The sequence below is a fragment of the Mytilus galloprovincialis genome, chromosome 5, assembly GCF_965363235.1.
Source record: "Mytilus galloprovincialis chromosome 5, xbMytGall1.hap1.1, whole genome shotgun sequence".
Taxonomy (NCBI): Eukaryota; Metazoa; Mollusca; class Bivalvia; order Mytilida; family Mytilidae; genus Mytilus; species Mytilus galloprovincialis.
The window spans coordinates 33,790,511-33,811,038 of NC_134842.1; the positions used below are offsets into that span (position 1 = coordinate 33,790,511).

The 20,528-nt window shown below is 32.6% G+C and overlaps 1 protein-coding gene across 2 annotated transcripts in view; it reads left to right on the forward strand.

Moving 5' to 3' along the window:
• Positions 1-20,528, forward strand: part of LOC143075661 (Na(+)/citrate cotransporter-like) — an 87,884-nt gene extending 67,356 nt beyond the window's left edge. For both annotated transcript variants that reach the window (XM_076251173.1, XM_076251174.1), the window contains 10 exons: positions 3,565-3,712; positions 4,348-4,497; positions 5,867-5,995; positions 9,089-9,181; positions 9,929-10,033; positions 10,516-10,637; positions 13,574-13,734; positions 15,579-15,740; positions 16,020-16,157; positions 16,626-20,528. In XM_076251173.1, coding sequence (XP_076107288.1) covers positions 3,565-3,712; positions 4,348-4,497; positions 5,867-5,995; positions 9,089-9,181; positions 9,929-10,033; positions 10,516-10,637; positions 13,574-13,734; positions 15,579-15,740; positions 16,020-16,157; positions 16,626-16,826 — 1,409 coding nt within the window. In that variant the 3' untranslated portion in view covers positions 16,827-20,528. The remainder of the gene's footprint in view (positions 1-3,564; positions 3,713-4,347; positions 4,498-5,866; positions 5,996-9,088; positions 9,182-9,928; positions 10,034-10,515; positions 10,638-13,573; positions 13,735-15,578; positions 15,741-16,019; positions 16,158-16,625) is intronic.

Consider the following 20,528-nt stretch of genomic DNA (forward strand, 5'->3'; position numbering starts at 1 on the left):
TAAATGCATGAACTCTATTTGTATGCAGCGTTTACAAATTGAAAATAGATTGGACAGCTTCTGGTACCAATTTATCATGTGGATTGCCAGAGTACCTTTATATTCAGTATTTTGAGCAGAATGCTTAAACTCGATCAATTTTTATATCACTTTTAGGCACTCAGTTAATGTTTTCTTTTTCATATATTCTAGAATGAGATATGCCAATAGTAGCATGAATGAAACAAAACATATGTTAACATACATATGTGATCGTTTGCTTGCTCTAACTGACTCATTGCACTTACATAATATAATCGGAAAATCAGACAATCAAGTGTTTTGTAAGTCTGTTACTTACCAATTATTCAGTGTTAACAAGTCATTTGATATAATAATGTACTAGAACACACCCGTGATATCGCGGGTCCGTGATTGAATTCAAGTATATAACTGTGCGTAAGCCTTATTGTAATATTGGTATTTTATCTGATAAAGTCATGCCGATTATAAAATGAACAGTTTTCTCTGCTTTCAAAATCTTTCTCTTTGAACACGTCTACCTGGAACTGATCAATTATTGGTAATATTATTTATTTGGGAAATAAAAGGGCCTGGAATGGAGTATGTTTTAATCAACAGCATTGTCCTATATTAGTTATAAATAAAGTTGAAATCTTAGATTCACTGTTATACGTAATGCTGGCTGACAAATTGAAAACTGTACCTATATGCCTTTTTTTAAGTCCAGATTTTTAGTATTCGTATTGTCATCTTTTAAATTCATACTGATTAAAATACTACAATAGGGAATAATGTGACAATGATTGAATTAAGTAGTGTCAACCCTGTGATTATGACCCGTGTATATAGCAAAATCCTAAATACACCGTTCAGTGGTGCGCCGGTCAGATGCGGAATGTACAGATAAGGCAATAGGTAACAGGTAAATATACTATTGGTATCGGTATCGGATTCGGCTCTGAACTTGTTAATTAATGGCAAAATTAATTATGTGGAAAACAAAAGGGTCTGGAGTGGTGTATTTTTTAATCAACACCATTGTGCAATATAAGCTATATTTAAAGGCAATTTCTTTGATTTTTCGTTTTTACCCCCCATGACGGCTGACAAATTGGACCTCGTTATTTTAGTATTATAGATGTAATTATACAAGTATACTATATGTAGAAGAGTAAGCATGGTCATAGTGTGGTTGTGTATTCAATATTGTATTACGTTTTGTAAACGTGAATGTTTTCGTGGATTATAATGTTCATAATTTCAAAATCTTTCGCGCATTGGAAGGTAAGTTAGCAATCACACAAATATGGTGTTGCTATCTAAAACTGTTCGCGCGGATGCTACTGACTGTATTTGGATAAGCAATATAATTTCCATCAATATGCATTTGCCTTCTACACCATACTTGTACAGGACATAAAATACTAAAATTCATCTCCAATTATCTTCAAAGTCACACTGTTTATATATTCGTCTAGCTCTGTCTCTCTGAATTTTTGGACATCTACAACTTTCTACTGTAAATTTCTAATTTAATTTGTCTTAATTAATAGAGCTAATACTAGTACATACATGTAGCATGACTTTCCAAAATCATATGAAAAACGTCTGTAAGCAAAACATGTCTTTAAAAAGCGTACTCCTATGTGTTCGAATTCGTTTGGTTCGTTTGAACTGATCTTGGAGAGAGATTCTAAAGATATTCTATAACTAAATTGCTTGTGTATGAGTTATAAAAATGCATGAGATTATTCTGTTACTATAAGACTTGGTTCTACAACAAAAAACAATGAATGTTCACATTAGTCCCATCAGGTATACTGAACATTAATGTGTCTGATTATTTATTATCAGTAAAACATTTATAATCTCCTAGCACCATCTTTTTTGGTTAATTATAATTATCATTTTGCTAGATGTTAGTATATGTTTCCATGAAGTACGTTATTAGCTCACCTGGCCCGAAGGGCCAAGTGAGCTTTTCTCAACACTTTGCGTCCGGCGTCCGTCGTCGTCGTCGTCCGTCGTCCTCGTCGTCCGTCGTTAGCTTTTACAAAAATCTTCTCCTCTGAAACTACTGAGCCAAATTAAACCAAACTTGGCCACAATCCTCATTGGGGTATCTAGTTTAAAACATGTGTGGCGTGACCCGGCCAACCAACCAAGATGGCCGCCATGGGTAAAAATAGAACATAGGGGTAAAATGTAGATTTTGGCTTATAACTTTGAAACCAAAGCATTTAGAGCAAATCTGACTGGAGTAAAATTGTTTATTAGGTAAAGATCTATCTGCCCTGAAATGTTCAGATGAATCGGACATCCGGTTGTTGGGTTGCTGCCCCTGAATTGGCAATTTTAAGGAAATTATACTGTTTTTTGGCTATTATCTTGAATATTATTATAGATAGAGATAAACTGTAAACAGCAATAATGTTCAGCAAAGTAAGATCTACAAATAAGTTTATATGGCTAAAATGGTCAGTTGACCTCATAAGGAGTTATTGCCCTTTATAATCATTTTTTACCAATTTTTCGCAATTTTTTCTTATCTTTTACAAAAATCTTCTCCTCTAAAACTACTGGTCCAAATTTAACCATACTTAGCCATAATCATAATTGAGGTATATAGTTTATAAAATGTGTGCAGTGACCCTGCCAACCAACCACGATGGTTGCCATGGCTAAAAATAGAACATAGGGGTAAAATGTAGATTTTGGCTTATAACTCTGAAACCAAAGCATTAAGAGCAATTCAGACACGGGGTTAAATTGTTTTGCAAGTCAAGATATATCTGCCCTGAAATTGTCAGATGAATCCGACATCTGGTTGTTGGGTTGCTGCCCCTGAATTGGAAATTTTTAAGGAAATTTTGCTGTTTTTTTGGGTATTATCTTGAATATTATTATAGATAGAGATAAACTGTAAACAGCAATAATGTTCAGCAAAGTAAGATCCACAAATAAGTCAACATGACCGAAAAAGGTCAGTTGACCCCTTAAGGAGTAATTGTCCTATATAGTCAATTTTTAATAATTTTGTAAATTTTGTAAATTTTTGTAAATTTTAACAAAATATTTTCCTCTGTAACTAATGGGACAAGTTCATTATAAATTGAGATAATGAGATAATTGTAAGAAGCAAGAATATTCAGTAAAGTAAGATCTACAAACACATCACCATCACCAAAACACAATTTTGTCATGAATCCATCTGTGTCCTTTGTTTAAAATGCACATAGACCAAGGTGAGCGACACAGGCTCTTAAGAGCCTCTAGTTATCAATTGTCATTATAAGGATGCAATTCTGTTAATACAGACAATACTTTTTTTCCCGTTTGGGCTTAATCTGTGCCACTCTTACTGTGAAGTGTCGTAAAAAGTTATATTTTTTTATGTAAATTTGATATATTCCCCAGTTATAAGATGAACCATGATGATCATACATGGAACCATAAAGTAAACAAAACAACATGTGTATGAATATTAGATATTTAAAAAGTACAATAAATAAATCAAATGCTATAAATACTATTCTAATTGTTTTGCTTTTGTTTTAAAAGGATTGAGTGCTGAAAAAAATATGGTAGAAACATCTTTTACTAATGGGAAAAATGAAGATGATGCCATTCAGGATAAAGGTGCAAATGGTGATACCAATACGATAGAAATGCAAAAACTAATGAAGAAGGAACCAATAGAAATAGAGGAGTATGTTGACATATCTATACATGTTTCAATTGAAACTCAGGTCAAGATAAAGAATAGGGATGGAAAAATCTTAGTTTACAAAAAGACCGAGGATGATAATCTCAAAATTTTAGATGTATAAGGTTTATATTAATTAGTGGATAGATATTTGAACAGGCAGTCGGTAATCACATTGGTTTTAATCGTGCATCCCTAATGGACGACTTATGTTTGTACTCATATTAGGTTTAAGCAGAATTCATACAAAACTTTCTTAAAGACAAAAAGAAAGAAAAAAAAAACATCATGCAAGGTTCTGTAATTTCACTCTTAGATATATTGATGACGAACCCTTACTCAATTATCTCCAGTAAGTTTTTGTGTCTTATGTATACCCCAGTGAGATTAAAGATACCCCCAACACTGGAAGGCCTGTTTCATATCTAGATCGTTTCCTATTTACTGACACAGATGGAGGACTTCAAACTAGAATCGGTTCACTAATATATAAATTTCAGTAAAAAAACTTTCAATTACATAGATATAGATACAAAAAATAATTTCACATTGGCCGTGAGAACGCAGCCCAAGTTGATAATGAACGTTAGATTGTGATATTAAGTTGTGATTAATTATAATTTTTATTTAACTTTTAGAGAAGTTGGACCAATCAGGTCAGAAGACAAAGAGTTTATTCAATTAGCTAAAACATTTTCCCTGTGTGTTGCATTTTCTGCTAATATTGGTGGTGTGGCAACGTTAACAGGGACTCCACCAAATATTGTATTTAAAGGAATAGCTGAAGAGTAAGTTACTGTGTACTTTGAATTTACAAATGTCGCAATATAAGGGGATAGGGAAAAGGCGATGGAAAATTATGTCTACTAAAATGAACAACACAATGAGTACAAGAAGAAATAAAAAAAAGATTACAAATAACGGGGACAAAAACAGTATGAACGAAACCAAAATCAGGAAGTGAACGCATGTGTTCTGGCAGTTGTCCTGTTTACACATGTGGAAGTTAATTTACTCATTGAAAGTGTAAGAATTCGGTGATATTTTGCATTGGACAACAATCGGGAAAAAGAGGACGTGACTGTAGCCACGACAAGTGTAACATATATGTGTTGATATATGACCAAATATTCAATAAAAGTCTCTCAACTCATGAAATCATCTATATAACATTCAATAAGATTACCACATCTTTACCAATAGGAATTTCTTGGTCAATATTGAATTTTAAGCTGCAAAACTTTGTCAAGAAAGTCAAGAAGAAAAACGAATGAAAAATGCATGACCAAGAGAAATAGACAAACTTATATGTTAAAAAACACATAACAATAAACTTTCCAGCAATTCAGACCCGTTTTCTATGCCCCATTTATGGGCATTATTTTTTATGGTCTGTGCGTCCGTCCGTCTGTTCGTTCGTTCGTCTGTTCGTGCTTTCGACTGTTCGTCCGTCTGTCCCGCTTCAGTTTAAAGTTTATGGTTGTGGTAGTTTTTGATGAAGTTGAATTCCAATCAACTTGAAACTTAGTACACATGTTCTCTATGATATGATCTTTCTTATTTTAATGCCAAATTAGAGATTTTCCCCCATTTTCACGGTGCATTGAACATGGAATATGATGGTGAGGATAGGGCATCCGTGTACTGGGGACACATTCTTACCATTTGGGGAAATCATGTGTTTAGAATTTGTTACATTGTAGTAATTGCCCCATTTATGATATCTATGACAATGTTACTGAGGTATACGCGTTTTCATACTACTTGCATGAATTGTTTACGTAGTATACTAACGCAATTGCTAAAATTGTCAGTTGTCGATCTTGGGGTTGATTTTTTCGATATGTATCTTACTTTTTATTATTGTGCATGATTTCTTACTAATAAGTATTCTTCTTTTATATATTTTTCAGAAAAAGAAACAAATCATACATAGTTAGAAATTATGTATAGTTTCGAATGCGCATATTATTTTTGTATATCCATTATATCAATTGTGAATCTTGTTCGTCTTCATTTGTGTAGCATATCTAAGTTTGACACACCACTGGATTACTAGAGATGAGAAAATTATTTGTTGAAAAAAGTACCAAAAATATAAATTAGGTTTTATCATGTAACTATTTTTTGAAAATTCCATTTTATTTTATATTTTAGTGAATTTAAGATCTATGACATGGACTCCGGGATTACCTTTGCCAATTGGCTGGTGATTGGACTACCATTATCTATTGTCTGTTTTATCTTCCTATGGGGCTGGATGCAGTTCTACTTTGATGGCAAAAAGTAGGTGCATGAATATAATTTTAATTGTTATATGAAATAGTCAACGCTATTACATCTTACAGCTGTGTTCGTAAATGATTTGATATATGAGTTTGATAAATTATATTTACAGCTTTTATCATTGCATCGTAATGGATTTTATTTTATTTATCTTCTAAATTACCGGTATTTTCCATGGTTATTAGATAATGTATATCACATGGATTTCCAACAATTATTGCAACCAAGGTACTTTAATGTGAAAAATAATCACCATAGATATATGACAAAGTATTTCATGAATAAAATACTACAAATTTAATTAATATGTTCAAAATACCTTCTTAGATCTATAAAGTCTATGTATACGCTTTTCATGGATTACAGAAAAATATGCATATATTATTAGGTTTATTTTCTAAGCACTCCAAAGCAAGTTCTGCTAACGTAGAAGACTGTGAAATTATTTTTTGTTATATCGTTACATTATAGCTAAACCTCTAATTTGTAATAAGACTCTTCATACATTTCGCTTGGTACATTAACATGATTAAGATCGATATTATGTAAAATTATTAAATGGTAAATGTGCGACAACTCCGGTAGACACACTAGTTATCAAAGTATTTAAAGATGTTCGCTCCACTTGTTTCTGAATTTTGAGCAGATATTCGTAATCCTCCAACGGTGGCCTGATGGCACATGGTCAAATTGCTTAGAAACTGGTGGCATTCTATGACAACTATGCAAATCAAATGATAACTATTGTTCTTAGAAGCAAGGAATTGAAAAATTACAATATTTCCGTTATGCCCCAGTCCCACTAGACCACGATCGCACCACGCTCACCGCGATCTAAAATAAATTTAGATCGTGGTGAGGTCGCGGTATGAGCGGCATGAAAATGTTAATTTTCGTTGCTTTCACGATGCTACTACGTCCTAATTACGCTTCTCTAATTTTTGTGCTATTTTCACATTTCCTGACCGGTGTGAGAAAAATATTTCTCCTCACTAGTGAAAAATCTGTTCTCGGCAAATGATTAGTCGAAATTTAATTATGACGTCTAAATGTTTTGTTTTCTTCTGAATTTTCCTATTGTGACGCCATCAAAATAGACGGCAATGCCTGATGACGTCGAGTATAAAGAACACAAGTTTCTGAAAATCTTTGAAAAAGAAGGATAAAAATCATTAGAGAAAGAGATTCCGACACTATAACTCGAGTATTACGATATTTCTCCACTCTCGACAGTTAAATTTTAGTTATTTAAAGTGCTCGGCAAGCCTCGCGCTTTAAATAATAAAATTTAACTGTCTCGAGTGGAGAAATATCGTAATACACTTGTTGCAGTGTAGGAATCTATATTTCTACAACGATCCCGCTACGATTAAACCACGTTCTCACCGCGCTTATTCTGCGACCTCACTACGCTTATAAAGATCTTTCTACGCTCTTCACGTTCTCACTACGACCATACCACGAGTTATCCGATTGCAACACGATCTTACTGCGATTATAGCACGTTCTTACAACGATTATACTACGTTCATACCGCGATCTTACTACGTTCTCAGCAATACCGTCAATATCGTTTTTCATATCAATATAGTTCCATTCCTTCTAATTCTGATTAAAACGGAGATTTCTCGGAAACAATACAGTCATGCCACCAAAATCTACTAGAACACGTGGGCGTGGTGGTAGGGATTGATGAAGAGGCAGAGGGAGCAAAGTATAAACGCCAAACTAAACTCCAAATAGTACACAAGAAACTAAAATTAAAAATGGTACAAGACTAACAAAGGCCAGAGGCTCCTGACTTGGGACAGGCGCAAAAATAGTGGGGTTAAACATGTTTGTGAGATCTCAACCCTCCCACTATACCACTAGCCAATGAAGAAAAGTAAACGCATAACAATACACACATTAAAATTCAGTTCAAGAGAAGTCCGAGTCTGATGTCAGAAGATGTGACTAAAGAAAATAAACAAAATGAAAATAATACATAAATAACAACAGACTACTAACAGTTAACTGACATGCCAGCTCCAGACTTCAATTAAACTGATACTATACACATAAGTAGTATAATACTTGTCATCAAGAGATGTCGGAACGACCAATCAAACATAAATTACAACCTATTGCTGGTCCATAAAGCTCAAATGACGATATTTTAGTGAACGATAGCAGAGATGACACAGATGTGTCAATATATATAGGAAGATGTGGTATGAGTGCCAATGAGACAACTCTCCATCAACGTAAAAATCTATAAAAGTAAACCATTATAGGCCAAGGTACGGCCTTCAATACGGAGCCTTGGCTCACACCGAACAGCACGCTATAAAGGACCCAAAAAATACTAATGTTAAACCATTTAAACCGGAAAAACCAACGGTCTAATCTATATAAAAACGAGAAGCATGGTTGAGCCGTTAGGGCAAATGGATAAATACATTCAGACAAACAAAATCTAGGGAGTTTTTTTATATATTTTATGTGAAAATGACAATAAAAATGATGGTCGTAGTGTGAACGTAGTAAGGTCGTGAGAAGAGCGTGATGAGGACGGCAAGGGCATGCTAGAATCGTACTATGGTCGTGAACAGCGTGGTAAAGTCGTAGTGGAAGCGTAGTTGGGTCGCGGTGAGAACGTGATGGTCGTAGTAAGGTCGTGATAACGTCGCTGTGAGATCGTAGCGCAACCTCTCCGAATAGAATCACGCTTTTGCTACGCTCTCGCTACGATTGTACAGCGACCTTTGCGATCTTACTACGATCTTAGTGCGCTCTCACTACGCTTCTACTACGACCTAATTTCGTTCGTCACGACCGCACCACGATTGTTTTGAACATGTTCAAAGTTGGCCACGCTCTTCACGATCTTGAAGACCTCACCACGACCGTGGTACGACCTTACTGCGACCTACACGATCGTACCACGATCATCAAAATTTGCATTTTTTTCACAGATCGTAGTGCGATCGAGGCCTAGTGGGACTGGGGTATTACGGTATAAGATGATGATCTCTCTCTTAAATCGCGAGAGTTGACTCTGTATTTAGGTATAATATGATATATGAATATACTATTTCGCTGATGTTGTAGATGTTTTCCCTGTGTGGCGAGGGGAGAGGAAGGATCATACGACAACGTAAAGAAATTTCTGCACACGGAGTACCTAAGTTTAGGAAGCATGACGTATGTTGGTTTCTACTTACTCGTCTGTTATCACAATAGCTGCACACAAACAATTTAACGATGATTGAATACGAGAAATACAAATGCACAATTCTTTATAATATGCAAAGAAGCTTTAGATATCAATTTCTATGATATAAAACTTATAATTGTTAATTTCTTTCTTTATTTTCTTGTATTGGTTGCAATTGATTTTGTAGTTTTTAGAATAATTCAAACTTTTTTCAATGGAAAAACAAATATTCTCGTTTATGCAATATATTTTCAAGATCTGCATTTTGTTTAAATAAATGATCCAGTATTTCGTACTTATCCATTTTCACTAAACTAGTAAATATTCGGTGAGGGGCCAACTGAATCCTACCCTCAGGAGCGGCATTTCCCGCTGTTATGAAAGCCATTTTTAGACTTCGGTTGTTTTCTGCCCTTTCTTCGGGTAGTTTTCTCCATATTTTGATTCTCTTTTATATTAATCACAAACATCCGCAAAATTTTAGCAAACTCGTCTAGGCCAATGTAGATAGAAAGTCTTAGTTTTCGACAAATTTAACATTTATTAAATACAAATGTCTAACAGAAAATTAATATCTCAATTTTATCAAATGTCAACTCAAAAGTCCTGACCATTGTGCTTCTTATATTCCTAGGAACAAAACCACCATCAGTAGGGAAAATCTATTCAGAAAAAGTACCTGTACCTTAGTCGGCTTAGTGTCACCTTAATCTAATTATTTTTTCCTTTTTTAGATTTGCAGAAAAGTTGGTACTTGGTGATTTTGTTCTTTTGGCAGTTCTTTGGATAACAAGAAACCCACAGTTCGTCCCTGGATGGGGAGCATTATTCCCCAAAAAGTAATTAAATTTTATTTTATGATAAAAAAAAAGAAAAAAAAAAAGACAACCGCAAATACATTGATGAGAAACAGGCATAATACAACAAAAACAAAAACAAAGACAGAATTGCCTAGTTTTGAATAGTTATGAACAAATATGACGGAGATCATTGAACATCTTTATCTTTACTTTTATAGAAAACAGTACATTTCAATTATTTCTTTCTTTACAAAAATATAGTCAGAACTTTTTAGTGACATTTTTTATGAGGAAGGATTAACTAAACATATGATTCACTATGATTTTTGAAAAAGGAAATAAAGAAAAAAACCAAAATTCTAGGAAATTTCAAAACAGAAAGTCCCTTATCAAATGACAAAATTAAAAGCTCAAACACATTAAACGAATGGAAAACAACTCTACAAAAGTATGATTTAAACGAGACTATTATTTCTAGACTTGTTTAAACTTGAATAACATTGACTATACTGCTTTTAAAGGTATATCACTGATTCGGTTCCTGCTATTCTGATGGCTGTACTACTTTTTATTCTTCCGTCACAACCTCCAGGATTCCTGAAAAAACAACAGCTGAATTGTACGAAAGCTGCAGAATCACAAGGTAAGTCAGTGATAGTATAAGGATAAACTAAAGATATAATGTCAATTAATATTAAAACATTACAAATCCACATTCAAATTCATTATACTAGAAAATATTACGCGTAAGAAGTTTCAACAACTGATTTTCAATTTAAAGTTTCGTTAGGAACTGATTTAGTTCTACTTTTGTTCAAATTTTTTATGCCCCCACCCTAGCGCACGGGGCATTTATTGGTAACTTTGTCCGTAAGTCCGTACTTCCCGAAATAAAATTCCATTAACTATCAAATGTTTTTAATCTCATACAAAATGCTTAATATAAAAAAACACAGAAAAATTTTGAGTTTGATTGGCGTCACTTTCATCTTCTTCTAGAGTTTTGCTCTTTACTATGGATAAAATGGTTGAATTTTTCGTTTTTCTTCTCTACTTCAACCAAATGTTATGAAACTTATACACAATGCTTATTTCGAAAATACTCAGATGTTTTGTTAGGTTTTTAAGTTGTAAATAAATACATATTTTGTATCAGGATTTAACGTAATAAAACTGAAGAGAAAATCTATACTGTATACAAACGTGTATGCAGTCCTAAATCATTCATGATAGCATATGGGTGGGATTTCTTTGTAATGTTTAGTTAAATAATATTCTAGAACAATATTGTTCCTTTTGAAGATATATGTTTTCAGAAAATTATCTAAAATATATAATATACTATTAAAAGTTCGTTTTCATATCTATTACTGACTAATGCAATCCGTTATGGTATGGAAGAATACGGTTCATGGTTTTGTTGAATAATGGTACGTTTTATGGCAATTTTTATTGAAAAGATTGATTAAGATTAATACACACATGGGTTGTAAGATTTGTAATAGACCAAGCGGTAGTGCTTCTATTCTGTTAGAGAGAGGACATGTAACGACCAAGATGAAGGCTATTGAAATTATTAGGATAGTTTTACATAACAAGTGTCCACAAAATATTATTATACCTCTCAGGTTGTAGCTGTGGCCGCAGAACCATAGGTACTTTATCACGTTACATAAAGGCATTATATATTTAAAGTAATTTTCTTAAAGCAATTGTACTTGTTTGCAGTGCTTTCTCTGTAACGGATCCAGTGATACCTTTTTCTTGATTATAAAAAGTATATATATCACAAAAAAATACAGTTTATCTCTCTGTGTGTACACCAAATGGTAAATTACATGGTAAAATAATTTATTCTTCAATTAAAAAAGTTAATAACATTATGACTGTTTAAATGCATACAAGGGGAGAGCACTGTAAACTAAATGATATTAAGATAACATATAACTATGCATCTACTAAGTTGGGGAACTGTAGAACATACTGATGGTTATCGTTGTTTGAACAAAACATGATCATATTTATTTATTGCATAATTTGTTCTTAATTTTTGTATAAAATGTATAATTATACTTCGAATAATTCGTCGTTTTCGTCAATATAATGTCTACTACTGTGGATTCATTATTATTCGTGGGATACCATTTTTTGTGGATTTCGTGTTCACAGGTGAACCACAAATTTTCAGGAATAACACATTTTCTATAGGCTTTGAATTGAGAGATTGTAAAAACCACAACTTGAAATATCCACGAAAATACAAGTTTTCCTAAATCCACGAAAATTTTACCCCAGAAAATAAATGAATCCGTAATAAAGCATATGAAATTTGACTAAGTATAATAAGGATGCAATATCAAAATGTGTGATGTTTGTTCAATGACAATGTTTATAAACCTGGTAGATATCATTGCATTCTTCATTAAAATTTGGGATCATCATCTGTTACTTACTAAGTGCAATTGTAATCAAGATTATGTGTTTGGTTATATATATTATTTGGGTTTGCATGTTTCTAATGTTTCAACGCAGAAAGCACTCTGCAAACAAACATGTTTTTAAAGTTTTGATTCTCATTTACTAAATCACCATTTGTCCGTTATAATAAGAACATTAACGGTGAGAGCCGCACGATGCTGTAACAATTGAAACCGTCCAGTACCTCTAAAAATGTTTAAAGCTTGTTTAGCTTATGGAGATCTGTTAAGGGACTTTCAATAGCTTAAATTTTTTTTATCGTGTATAAAAATATCGAAACAGTTAGATTAAAATATTTAAAGCGCGAGGCTTGTTGAGCTTTTCAAATGATTAAAATTTAATTGTTGAGAGTGGAGAAATATCGTAATTCACGAGTTAAAATGGAGGAATCTGTTTCTCTAGTGATGTTCATCCCTTAGTCAAAGACTTGCAGAACGTGGTGCTCTTCAAGTGTGACGTTTTCAGACATGATTGCTTTTTTTCCATGACATAACAATAGAAAACTCAGTCGAAACCAAGAATAGGTGACGTCATAATTATTTGTTTTACCAATCATTTGTCGAGAACGCTCGTTTAACTAGTTATTTTATCATTTTTTATTTACAATTTGCTTGGAAATCTTAAAGTAGTGAAAAACCATTAGAGAAACATAGATTAATTTCTGCTGTATCATATTTATAAAAGTCACAATGTTTGAGTCTTTAGGTAGATAATCATCCACAAATGTTGCATGGCTGGTTCAGAATATATATACATGAATTATAATGGATATTTAGCACAAGGCTGCGGGTCACAACTTTTAATTTCTTAATATGATATGTTTGAAATATGTATTATTTAAATACACTTTAAGGGAGGAAAAAAGTTGACTGTCCTGACATATTCATAACAATCATTAACATAGAAGTTGTAACGCTGTTTAAAGTTAATATTAATGGCTATGTCAAGATTAATAATTTTGTTCAAAACAACAACCTTTTATTTGTGTATTTTACTACTATTTTCGTATTTATATAACAACATAACACAAATCTACATTGTAAAGTACGTCTTACCTTACGTCATATAAGGTTTTCTTACAATTCAAATTATGAATTACAGATGACGAAGTAATTGGTAACGATGAAGTTGTAGTTCAGTTAGATAAAGCTAAAAAGGATGAGTACGTACCTTTACTGAATTGGGGAGTAGTCAATGAGAAACTGGCATGGGGTGTTATACTGCTCATGGGAGGTGGATTTGCATTAGCCGATGCATGTAAGGTATGTACATCAATGGGTTAATTCAATGTATATAAAACAAAAATACACGGCAATGCAAGAAAGGATTGTGGTAGCATTTAACAATATGTGACAAAAACTTTAGGTTTAGTCACAGAATGTAATTACACTTGCGATATTTTAGATCGTTCGTCTATGTTTAACATATCGATCATCTCAAAAGACGTCATTAGCATGCTGACCTCTTGCAATCCCAAAATATAAGTATCGGCTGGAACTACCACCATATTTGGAAATGTTCATACATGACTCTATAAAAGTGTAGTAGACAAAAAGACAGTACCTGGTTATGAAAGAAAACAACAAAATGAAGATCTTGGTTGAAAACCTTTCAATTATTTGTCTAGAATTTCTTCTGGTAGTAAATATGATTTGTTAAGTTTATGACCTGTAGCTGATGTTATCTCCCAAAAATACAGAATCATCAACAAAATATATCTGATTAACTCGAAATGATAGTGTAAATGAATAATGATAAAGAAAAACAATACTGGAATGGTTTAATTTCTGTGAGGTGTGTCTAATGTTGTTGAGATTTTTGCTCAATCACAATTTATGTATAACTAATTCTGCAATTGCATCTGTATCATTTCGTCTTAATGATCATTATATTTTGTTTGTTCTTGTTGATGAGGTCTACTTTGGTTTCCAATACTTTCGGTAATGTCTGTTATCGGTTTAAATTCTCACTTGTAACATAGAACGACTTGAGGTTCATAATATTCATACATTTTCGAATTGGGCAACATATAAATGGTCTTACAGTCTCACATCACCCGTAAAAAAATTAAAATAAATATTCCTTCTAAGGATTCGAAAGTAAAGGACAATGCACAATATATCAACAGGTTTTAAATAAACTAAACAAAACCTATCCGGTACAGAGGATGTTTTTTTCGAGTTATTTTGACATTAAGAAGCGAGCTATGCACAATGCAAAAGGGAGTCTCGGTAGCCTAGTAGTCGAAACCCTGTATCATTAGTCTGACAACACTGAAGATGTGAGTTTGAACCTGTCACGTTCAAATGTAATATTAATTGACTAGGATTTTTTTTTATTAGTTGTTAGTGGATTTGAACTAGCTGTCAGATAACTGCGAGTACTCTCAGATCTGTTCCTAGTGTCTTTTTGTTGTCGGGGTGTACATCTGATGAGTTAAGCCTTTTTCAACTTATAGTTCGTTCTTATGTTGTACTGTTATACCACTGTCCCAGGTTAGGGGGAGGGTTGGGATCCCGCTAACATGTTTAACCCCGCCACATTTTTTAAGTATGTGTCTGTCCCAAGTCAGGAGCCTGTAATTGGTGGTTGTCGTTTGTTTATGTGTTACATATTTGTTTTTCGTTCATTTTTTTTTTTTTATATAAAAAAGGCCTTTAGTTTTCTCGTTTGAATTGTTTTACATTGTCTTATCGGGGCCTTTTATAGCTGACTATGCGGTATGGGCTTTGCTCATTGTTGAAGGCCATACGGTGACCTATAGTTGTTAATGTCTGTGTCATTTTGGTCTCTTGTGGACAGTTGTCTCATTGGCAATCATACCACATCTTCTTTTTTATAGGATAGTCTGTCTTCCTATCGAATGTCAGTGCTTCTCTCAAAACACTCTGGATTCCTCCACTAAAAAATCGATCTCCACGAAATAGATAAAACGTGAAAGATACACAAATCAATCAATCAATCCATCAATATATATAGTACAATTAATAAAATTAAGTTGAGATTTGTTTTTGGAAACACGTATTACATTTTGAATTTCGTATTGGGTCCCATACTCCTCGTCTCTTTCTATTTTAACATCAATACATTATTTTTCTTTTCACAGGCATCAGGGTTGTCAAATACCATAGCTGAATCTCTGTCGTTCTTAGCAGGTATACCTCCATGGGTCAGTGTACTCATGCTGACATTTATAGTGGCCGCCATCACTAATATCACCAGTAATGCAGCAACTACAACCATTTTTGTTCCTATTGTGTTCCACTTAGTAAGTTATGATGTGTAGATCAGAACAATAATTTAGAAATGCTTTCCGTTCACTAGTAAAAGATAATAATTTTTAGATATAAACTTCACCTATATGAGGTATGTTCTCCTTGCAGAAAAACTTGACCAGTTAAACTGTTTAAAAAGAAGAGATGGCATATTTTGTTTATTTTATTTTTATAATGTTTTAAACCTTATCTTGGTTTCACAATCTATGACTGTATTTTTATCATTTCATATTTTTTTTTATATTTACATGTATACTTCTATTTTTATTCAGGCCATTCAATTAGGAGTTCATCCACTATTTTTTATGATTCCCATAACTCTGAGTGCTTCCTTTGCGTTTTTACTTCCGGTTGGAACACCACCAAATGCCATAGTATTTTCAACTGGATATTTGACTATAAAAGATATGGTATGTATACGAAATTTGGTAGCTAGCAAAAGATACGCATTCTTTACTGAAACTAATGTTTGGGAGTAAATGTTATACTTGATATTGAAAAGCACAACACTCTCTGTATCGTGGACCCTGATCACGATTTCACACGCAACAGATATGGACAAGCACATGGTTTGCACAAATAACACATTGACATGGATATTAAAGCACATATGCATTTATTAAAAACCTTGCAGAACATTTTCATTTAGTCTTTCTGTTTTTAAAACAGATTATTATTCCTATAGTTTGGAAATTCTGAATATCATAAAGATGAGCGGTGACTGCTGTTTGTTTTCATAAAATATCAGGTTATGGCATAACAGCGCAGGAATACACATTCATGAAAGCTTAGCTCTATCTTGAATAAAAACTTAAGTCGTTTCAATATTTCTTTGTGTACCAAATCTGATTGATTAATGCATCTTCTTATATTTTCAGGTATTTGGAGGTGCTGTTGTGAATATTGTGACTGTTTTAATCATGAACCTATGCTTCAATGCATACATAAGTCCATTCTTAGGGCTTTCGGTTTTTCCTGAAGCTTTACGCACACCAATTGTCAATGGGACACTGTTAAAGAATGGAACATTGTTATTAGTCAACAATACACTTAATGCTGGCTATACGATTACACCATGATACTATTAGTATGCTTGTGTTTTATATATAGAATGTGATATAGAAATATTGATGCATTGATCTTGCTACTGATTGCTGTATATAACTAGTTTTATAGTTCATTGGCGGAAACATGATATTGTTGATATCGTTTTTGAATATATATGGAACAAAAATGATCGTTTACGGTTTATCGGTAACAAATGCTATGATTAATATCATAATTTAAATGTTACAATGTAATATGGTATAAAAAGAAACTGTTACGGTGTAATGGTGTTTACACGTGTATGATGTGTATACATGTACGTATGTGCGTAAGCTTATATACGTGCATATGGTGCTTGCACATACAGACTATATATTTGTTTAATAGTGTATACATGCGATGGTTTATAATATATATGTTACAAGTATATATATATATATATATATATATATATATATATATATATATATATATATATATATATATAGGGTATACAAAGACTGTAACCGGTTAAAAATGTTATGTTTGATATATATGTGATATATATTGTATGAAGAGGTGACTGTGATATCTGGTGAATTGGTACATGTATACATACAAATGAACATATCAACATTTAATGTATAGGACTATGGTTGTTGGTGTAACATTATTATATAGACCAAATAGAAAAAGTCTCATTTATATATAACAAACATATTAGATTTATACAAACATGTGTCATCCAAGTGCAATTCGTTTTCATTTGTAAAATATGAAGTGTTTTGGGTTTGTTGTACTAGTATGCTAGCTGTGAAAACATTTCATGACCAATGTAATTTTGGGCGGATAATGAGTAATGTTTATTTTGATACATTTCATACTGTTGGTCTGAAATTGTACCCACAATTCTCTCCTACGAAACGGTCTTCGCGTTTTGAAGTAATAATAATTAATATTATCTCGAATGATATTAGTAACCATTCAACATTGACATGGCTGTGTCATTCAAAATATACATGTCGACTTTTAGTTTGAGGATACGTAAAAAATAAATACAGCCATTTTTATTTAAGATTATAAAACAATATTTTCTAATTTTTAATGTTTCTTTTTTCTCTGTCTTCTTCTAAGACTTTTGTTTTGTTTTTGGTTATTGTTATTACATTTTGCCATTGAATGTCAAAAGTTAATGCTAATATATGACTGAAATGTTGAATTTGATATATGTAAATGTATCGGTCAATTATAATGTAAGGCCAACATTTAAAACATACCTCACTGAAAAATTAAACAACGCATTGCATCTGCTGATACGTTTGAAATTTTGTATTACATTTTCAGTATTGATTTTAAACGGAAAACAATATTTACTTAGAATTGTTTAAGATCAAAAATTGTTTTTAAACGATTTCAATTTGCCGTTTCACAATATAATGCATTCTTTATAATATTTTCAAAATTGTGCGCTTAAATGTCATGATTGGTTAAAACGTCCTAAACAATGGAAATTTAACCAATAAAATGTCGATGTTTTTATTTTGTTGTACGAACAATGAGATTACCCATAGTCTGTCAGATTCTAAAACGGCGATTTGACTTATTGGTTGATCGACCTCATGGCAGTCGAAGAAAAATCACTGCAACGACATCATGTTGTATAAATATGTTTTGGTAATTTTTACAATATTTTTAGCTTCAAAATATTTACATTTTGGTACGATTAATAAGTGTTTGCTAGCTTAACTTCCATCGATAGTTTGGTAAGAACAAATTAAATATAATCACGTGGATATATCAAAATATAAAAGTGTTGTTTGCTTTAATAATGTGCAAATGATTTCAACTTTCCAAGCAGACCACTACGATCACTGTCGTACTCCGATATCTTTACTTTCCATAGGCGGATCCAGGGGGCGGTGGTCCCGGGCCCCCTTTCGTGGGGAAAATTTGTTTGATTATATAGGGAATCACTGAAACAAGTGTGGAGCGGGCCCCACGTAGGTCAGTCAGTTCTGGATCCACCACTTCTGAGTTTCATACATGCGATCTTCTATCTTAGCATAAACAATGCATAATGTTGTAGGTTAATTAATCTGGGTTAGGTAGCTTTTTGGCTTTGCATTTAACTATAATGTCTGTCTGGTGTGCAGTAGTGATGTTTCTGAAACTTTATTGAAACTACCATAGATTAATGAAGATCAGTTAATGTAACATACATGTATGACTTTTTTTAGTTTGAAACAATAATCATAATGTTTTACGCCGATGTTTTGGATTTTGTGTTGTTTGCTTTTAATTGATAGTTTTATACTGCAACTAGTTGTGTTTATTTCCTAAATATAGTAACACAGCTATATTTTGTGCAATGTCAATTTCATCATGGAACACTTTTTCCACAATCAAGGGTTCCTTAAAGGATGAAAATAAGTTTGAAATTAGTTTTACAATTTAAATAGCTATCAATGTATTAATTTAAGTTGCAGTATAAAAACAATATTAGGTCAATGTCAGAAAAATATAAACTTTTATGTATTCGTCGCAAAACTGAGGAAGGGCTCGTTAGAACCTCGCCCTTCCCCAGTTTCTCGGCCTCATACAAAAAAGTTTACATTTTTCTGACATTGACCTAATATTATATATGTATTTGTTAGAACGAACAAATGATATGTAATATATTTGTTTTTAGATGTTTACTGATTTGTGATCACCTGTTAGTTTAACATGTAGAGATGCCATAAAATTGCCTCTGTTTTATATAATGAAGCAGATATTCTACTATGTATCCCTACCAAATTGGTCACATGATGGTTGAAAAAACCATGATATAACCTCCCACGTACCTAGACTTCTAATAGATAGTTAAATGTCAATTAAGGAACAGCATAATTATCATACATTTATAATGAATAAAAAGAGGTATGGGCTAAATGTCACCCGGACGACACATCAATGACACAAAGAATCATAATAAAAAAGCTGGCTTTACACTTATATCAATTTTTAAATAGTTCCTAGTCTATGACACCTTTCTCTGGTAAACTAGTTTTTATAATTACTTTAATACGAAACAATGATAATAAACTATGCTATATCGTATCATAGTCTCTGATACTATGCTGCATATTGCACTGGAAAATCAGTATCAGACATCTTGATGTGTTTGGAAGGTGTTTTATTGGGTCGGAGGGAACTAGTATCGTTTCATTGCTTTAAGTGTTCCTATAAAATAGGAGTGTGTGTTCATTTTAAATCAAAATATATAAGTTATTTGTGCTGCAAAGTTTTACGATGCTTTTATTCTTACATCCTGGTCTTTGTAGCGATCACGTGATCAATGGAACATCGAGAAAGATAACAGTAGACCACAGCTGTTCATAAATAATTATGGTTCCGGATTACTTTGTTTTAACTTTTCATAATATAGATTTTTTTAAGGAAATCTTACAGAAGATTGTAATTGCATCATTCATGTTATGCTTGATAAACGTCTAAATCCGGGACATTTCAAAGTATGTTTCATTCATCTTTATTGACATTGCATGTTTCCTTTTTATATTTTCATTTGTAGGCTCGACTATATATTTATAAAGTTCTGCATTCCACTTTTGTTTAAGCTTGTTTTGTACTGTAGAATATAATATATATGTCTGGTGTAGAAATTTTTGAATTTAAAAATTTATTATGGTTATTCGCTTCTTGTACAAAATAATTTTTCCATGTTGTTACAGCCTAAATAAATTATAATTTTTGAA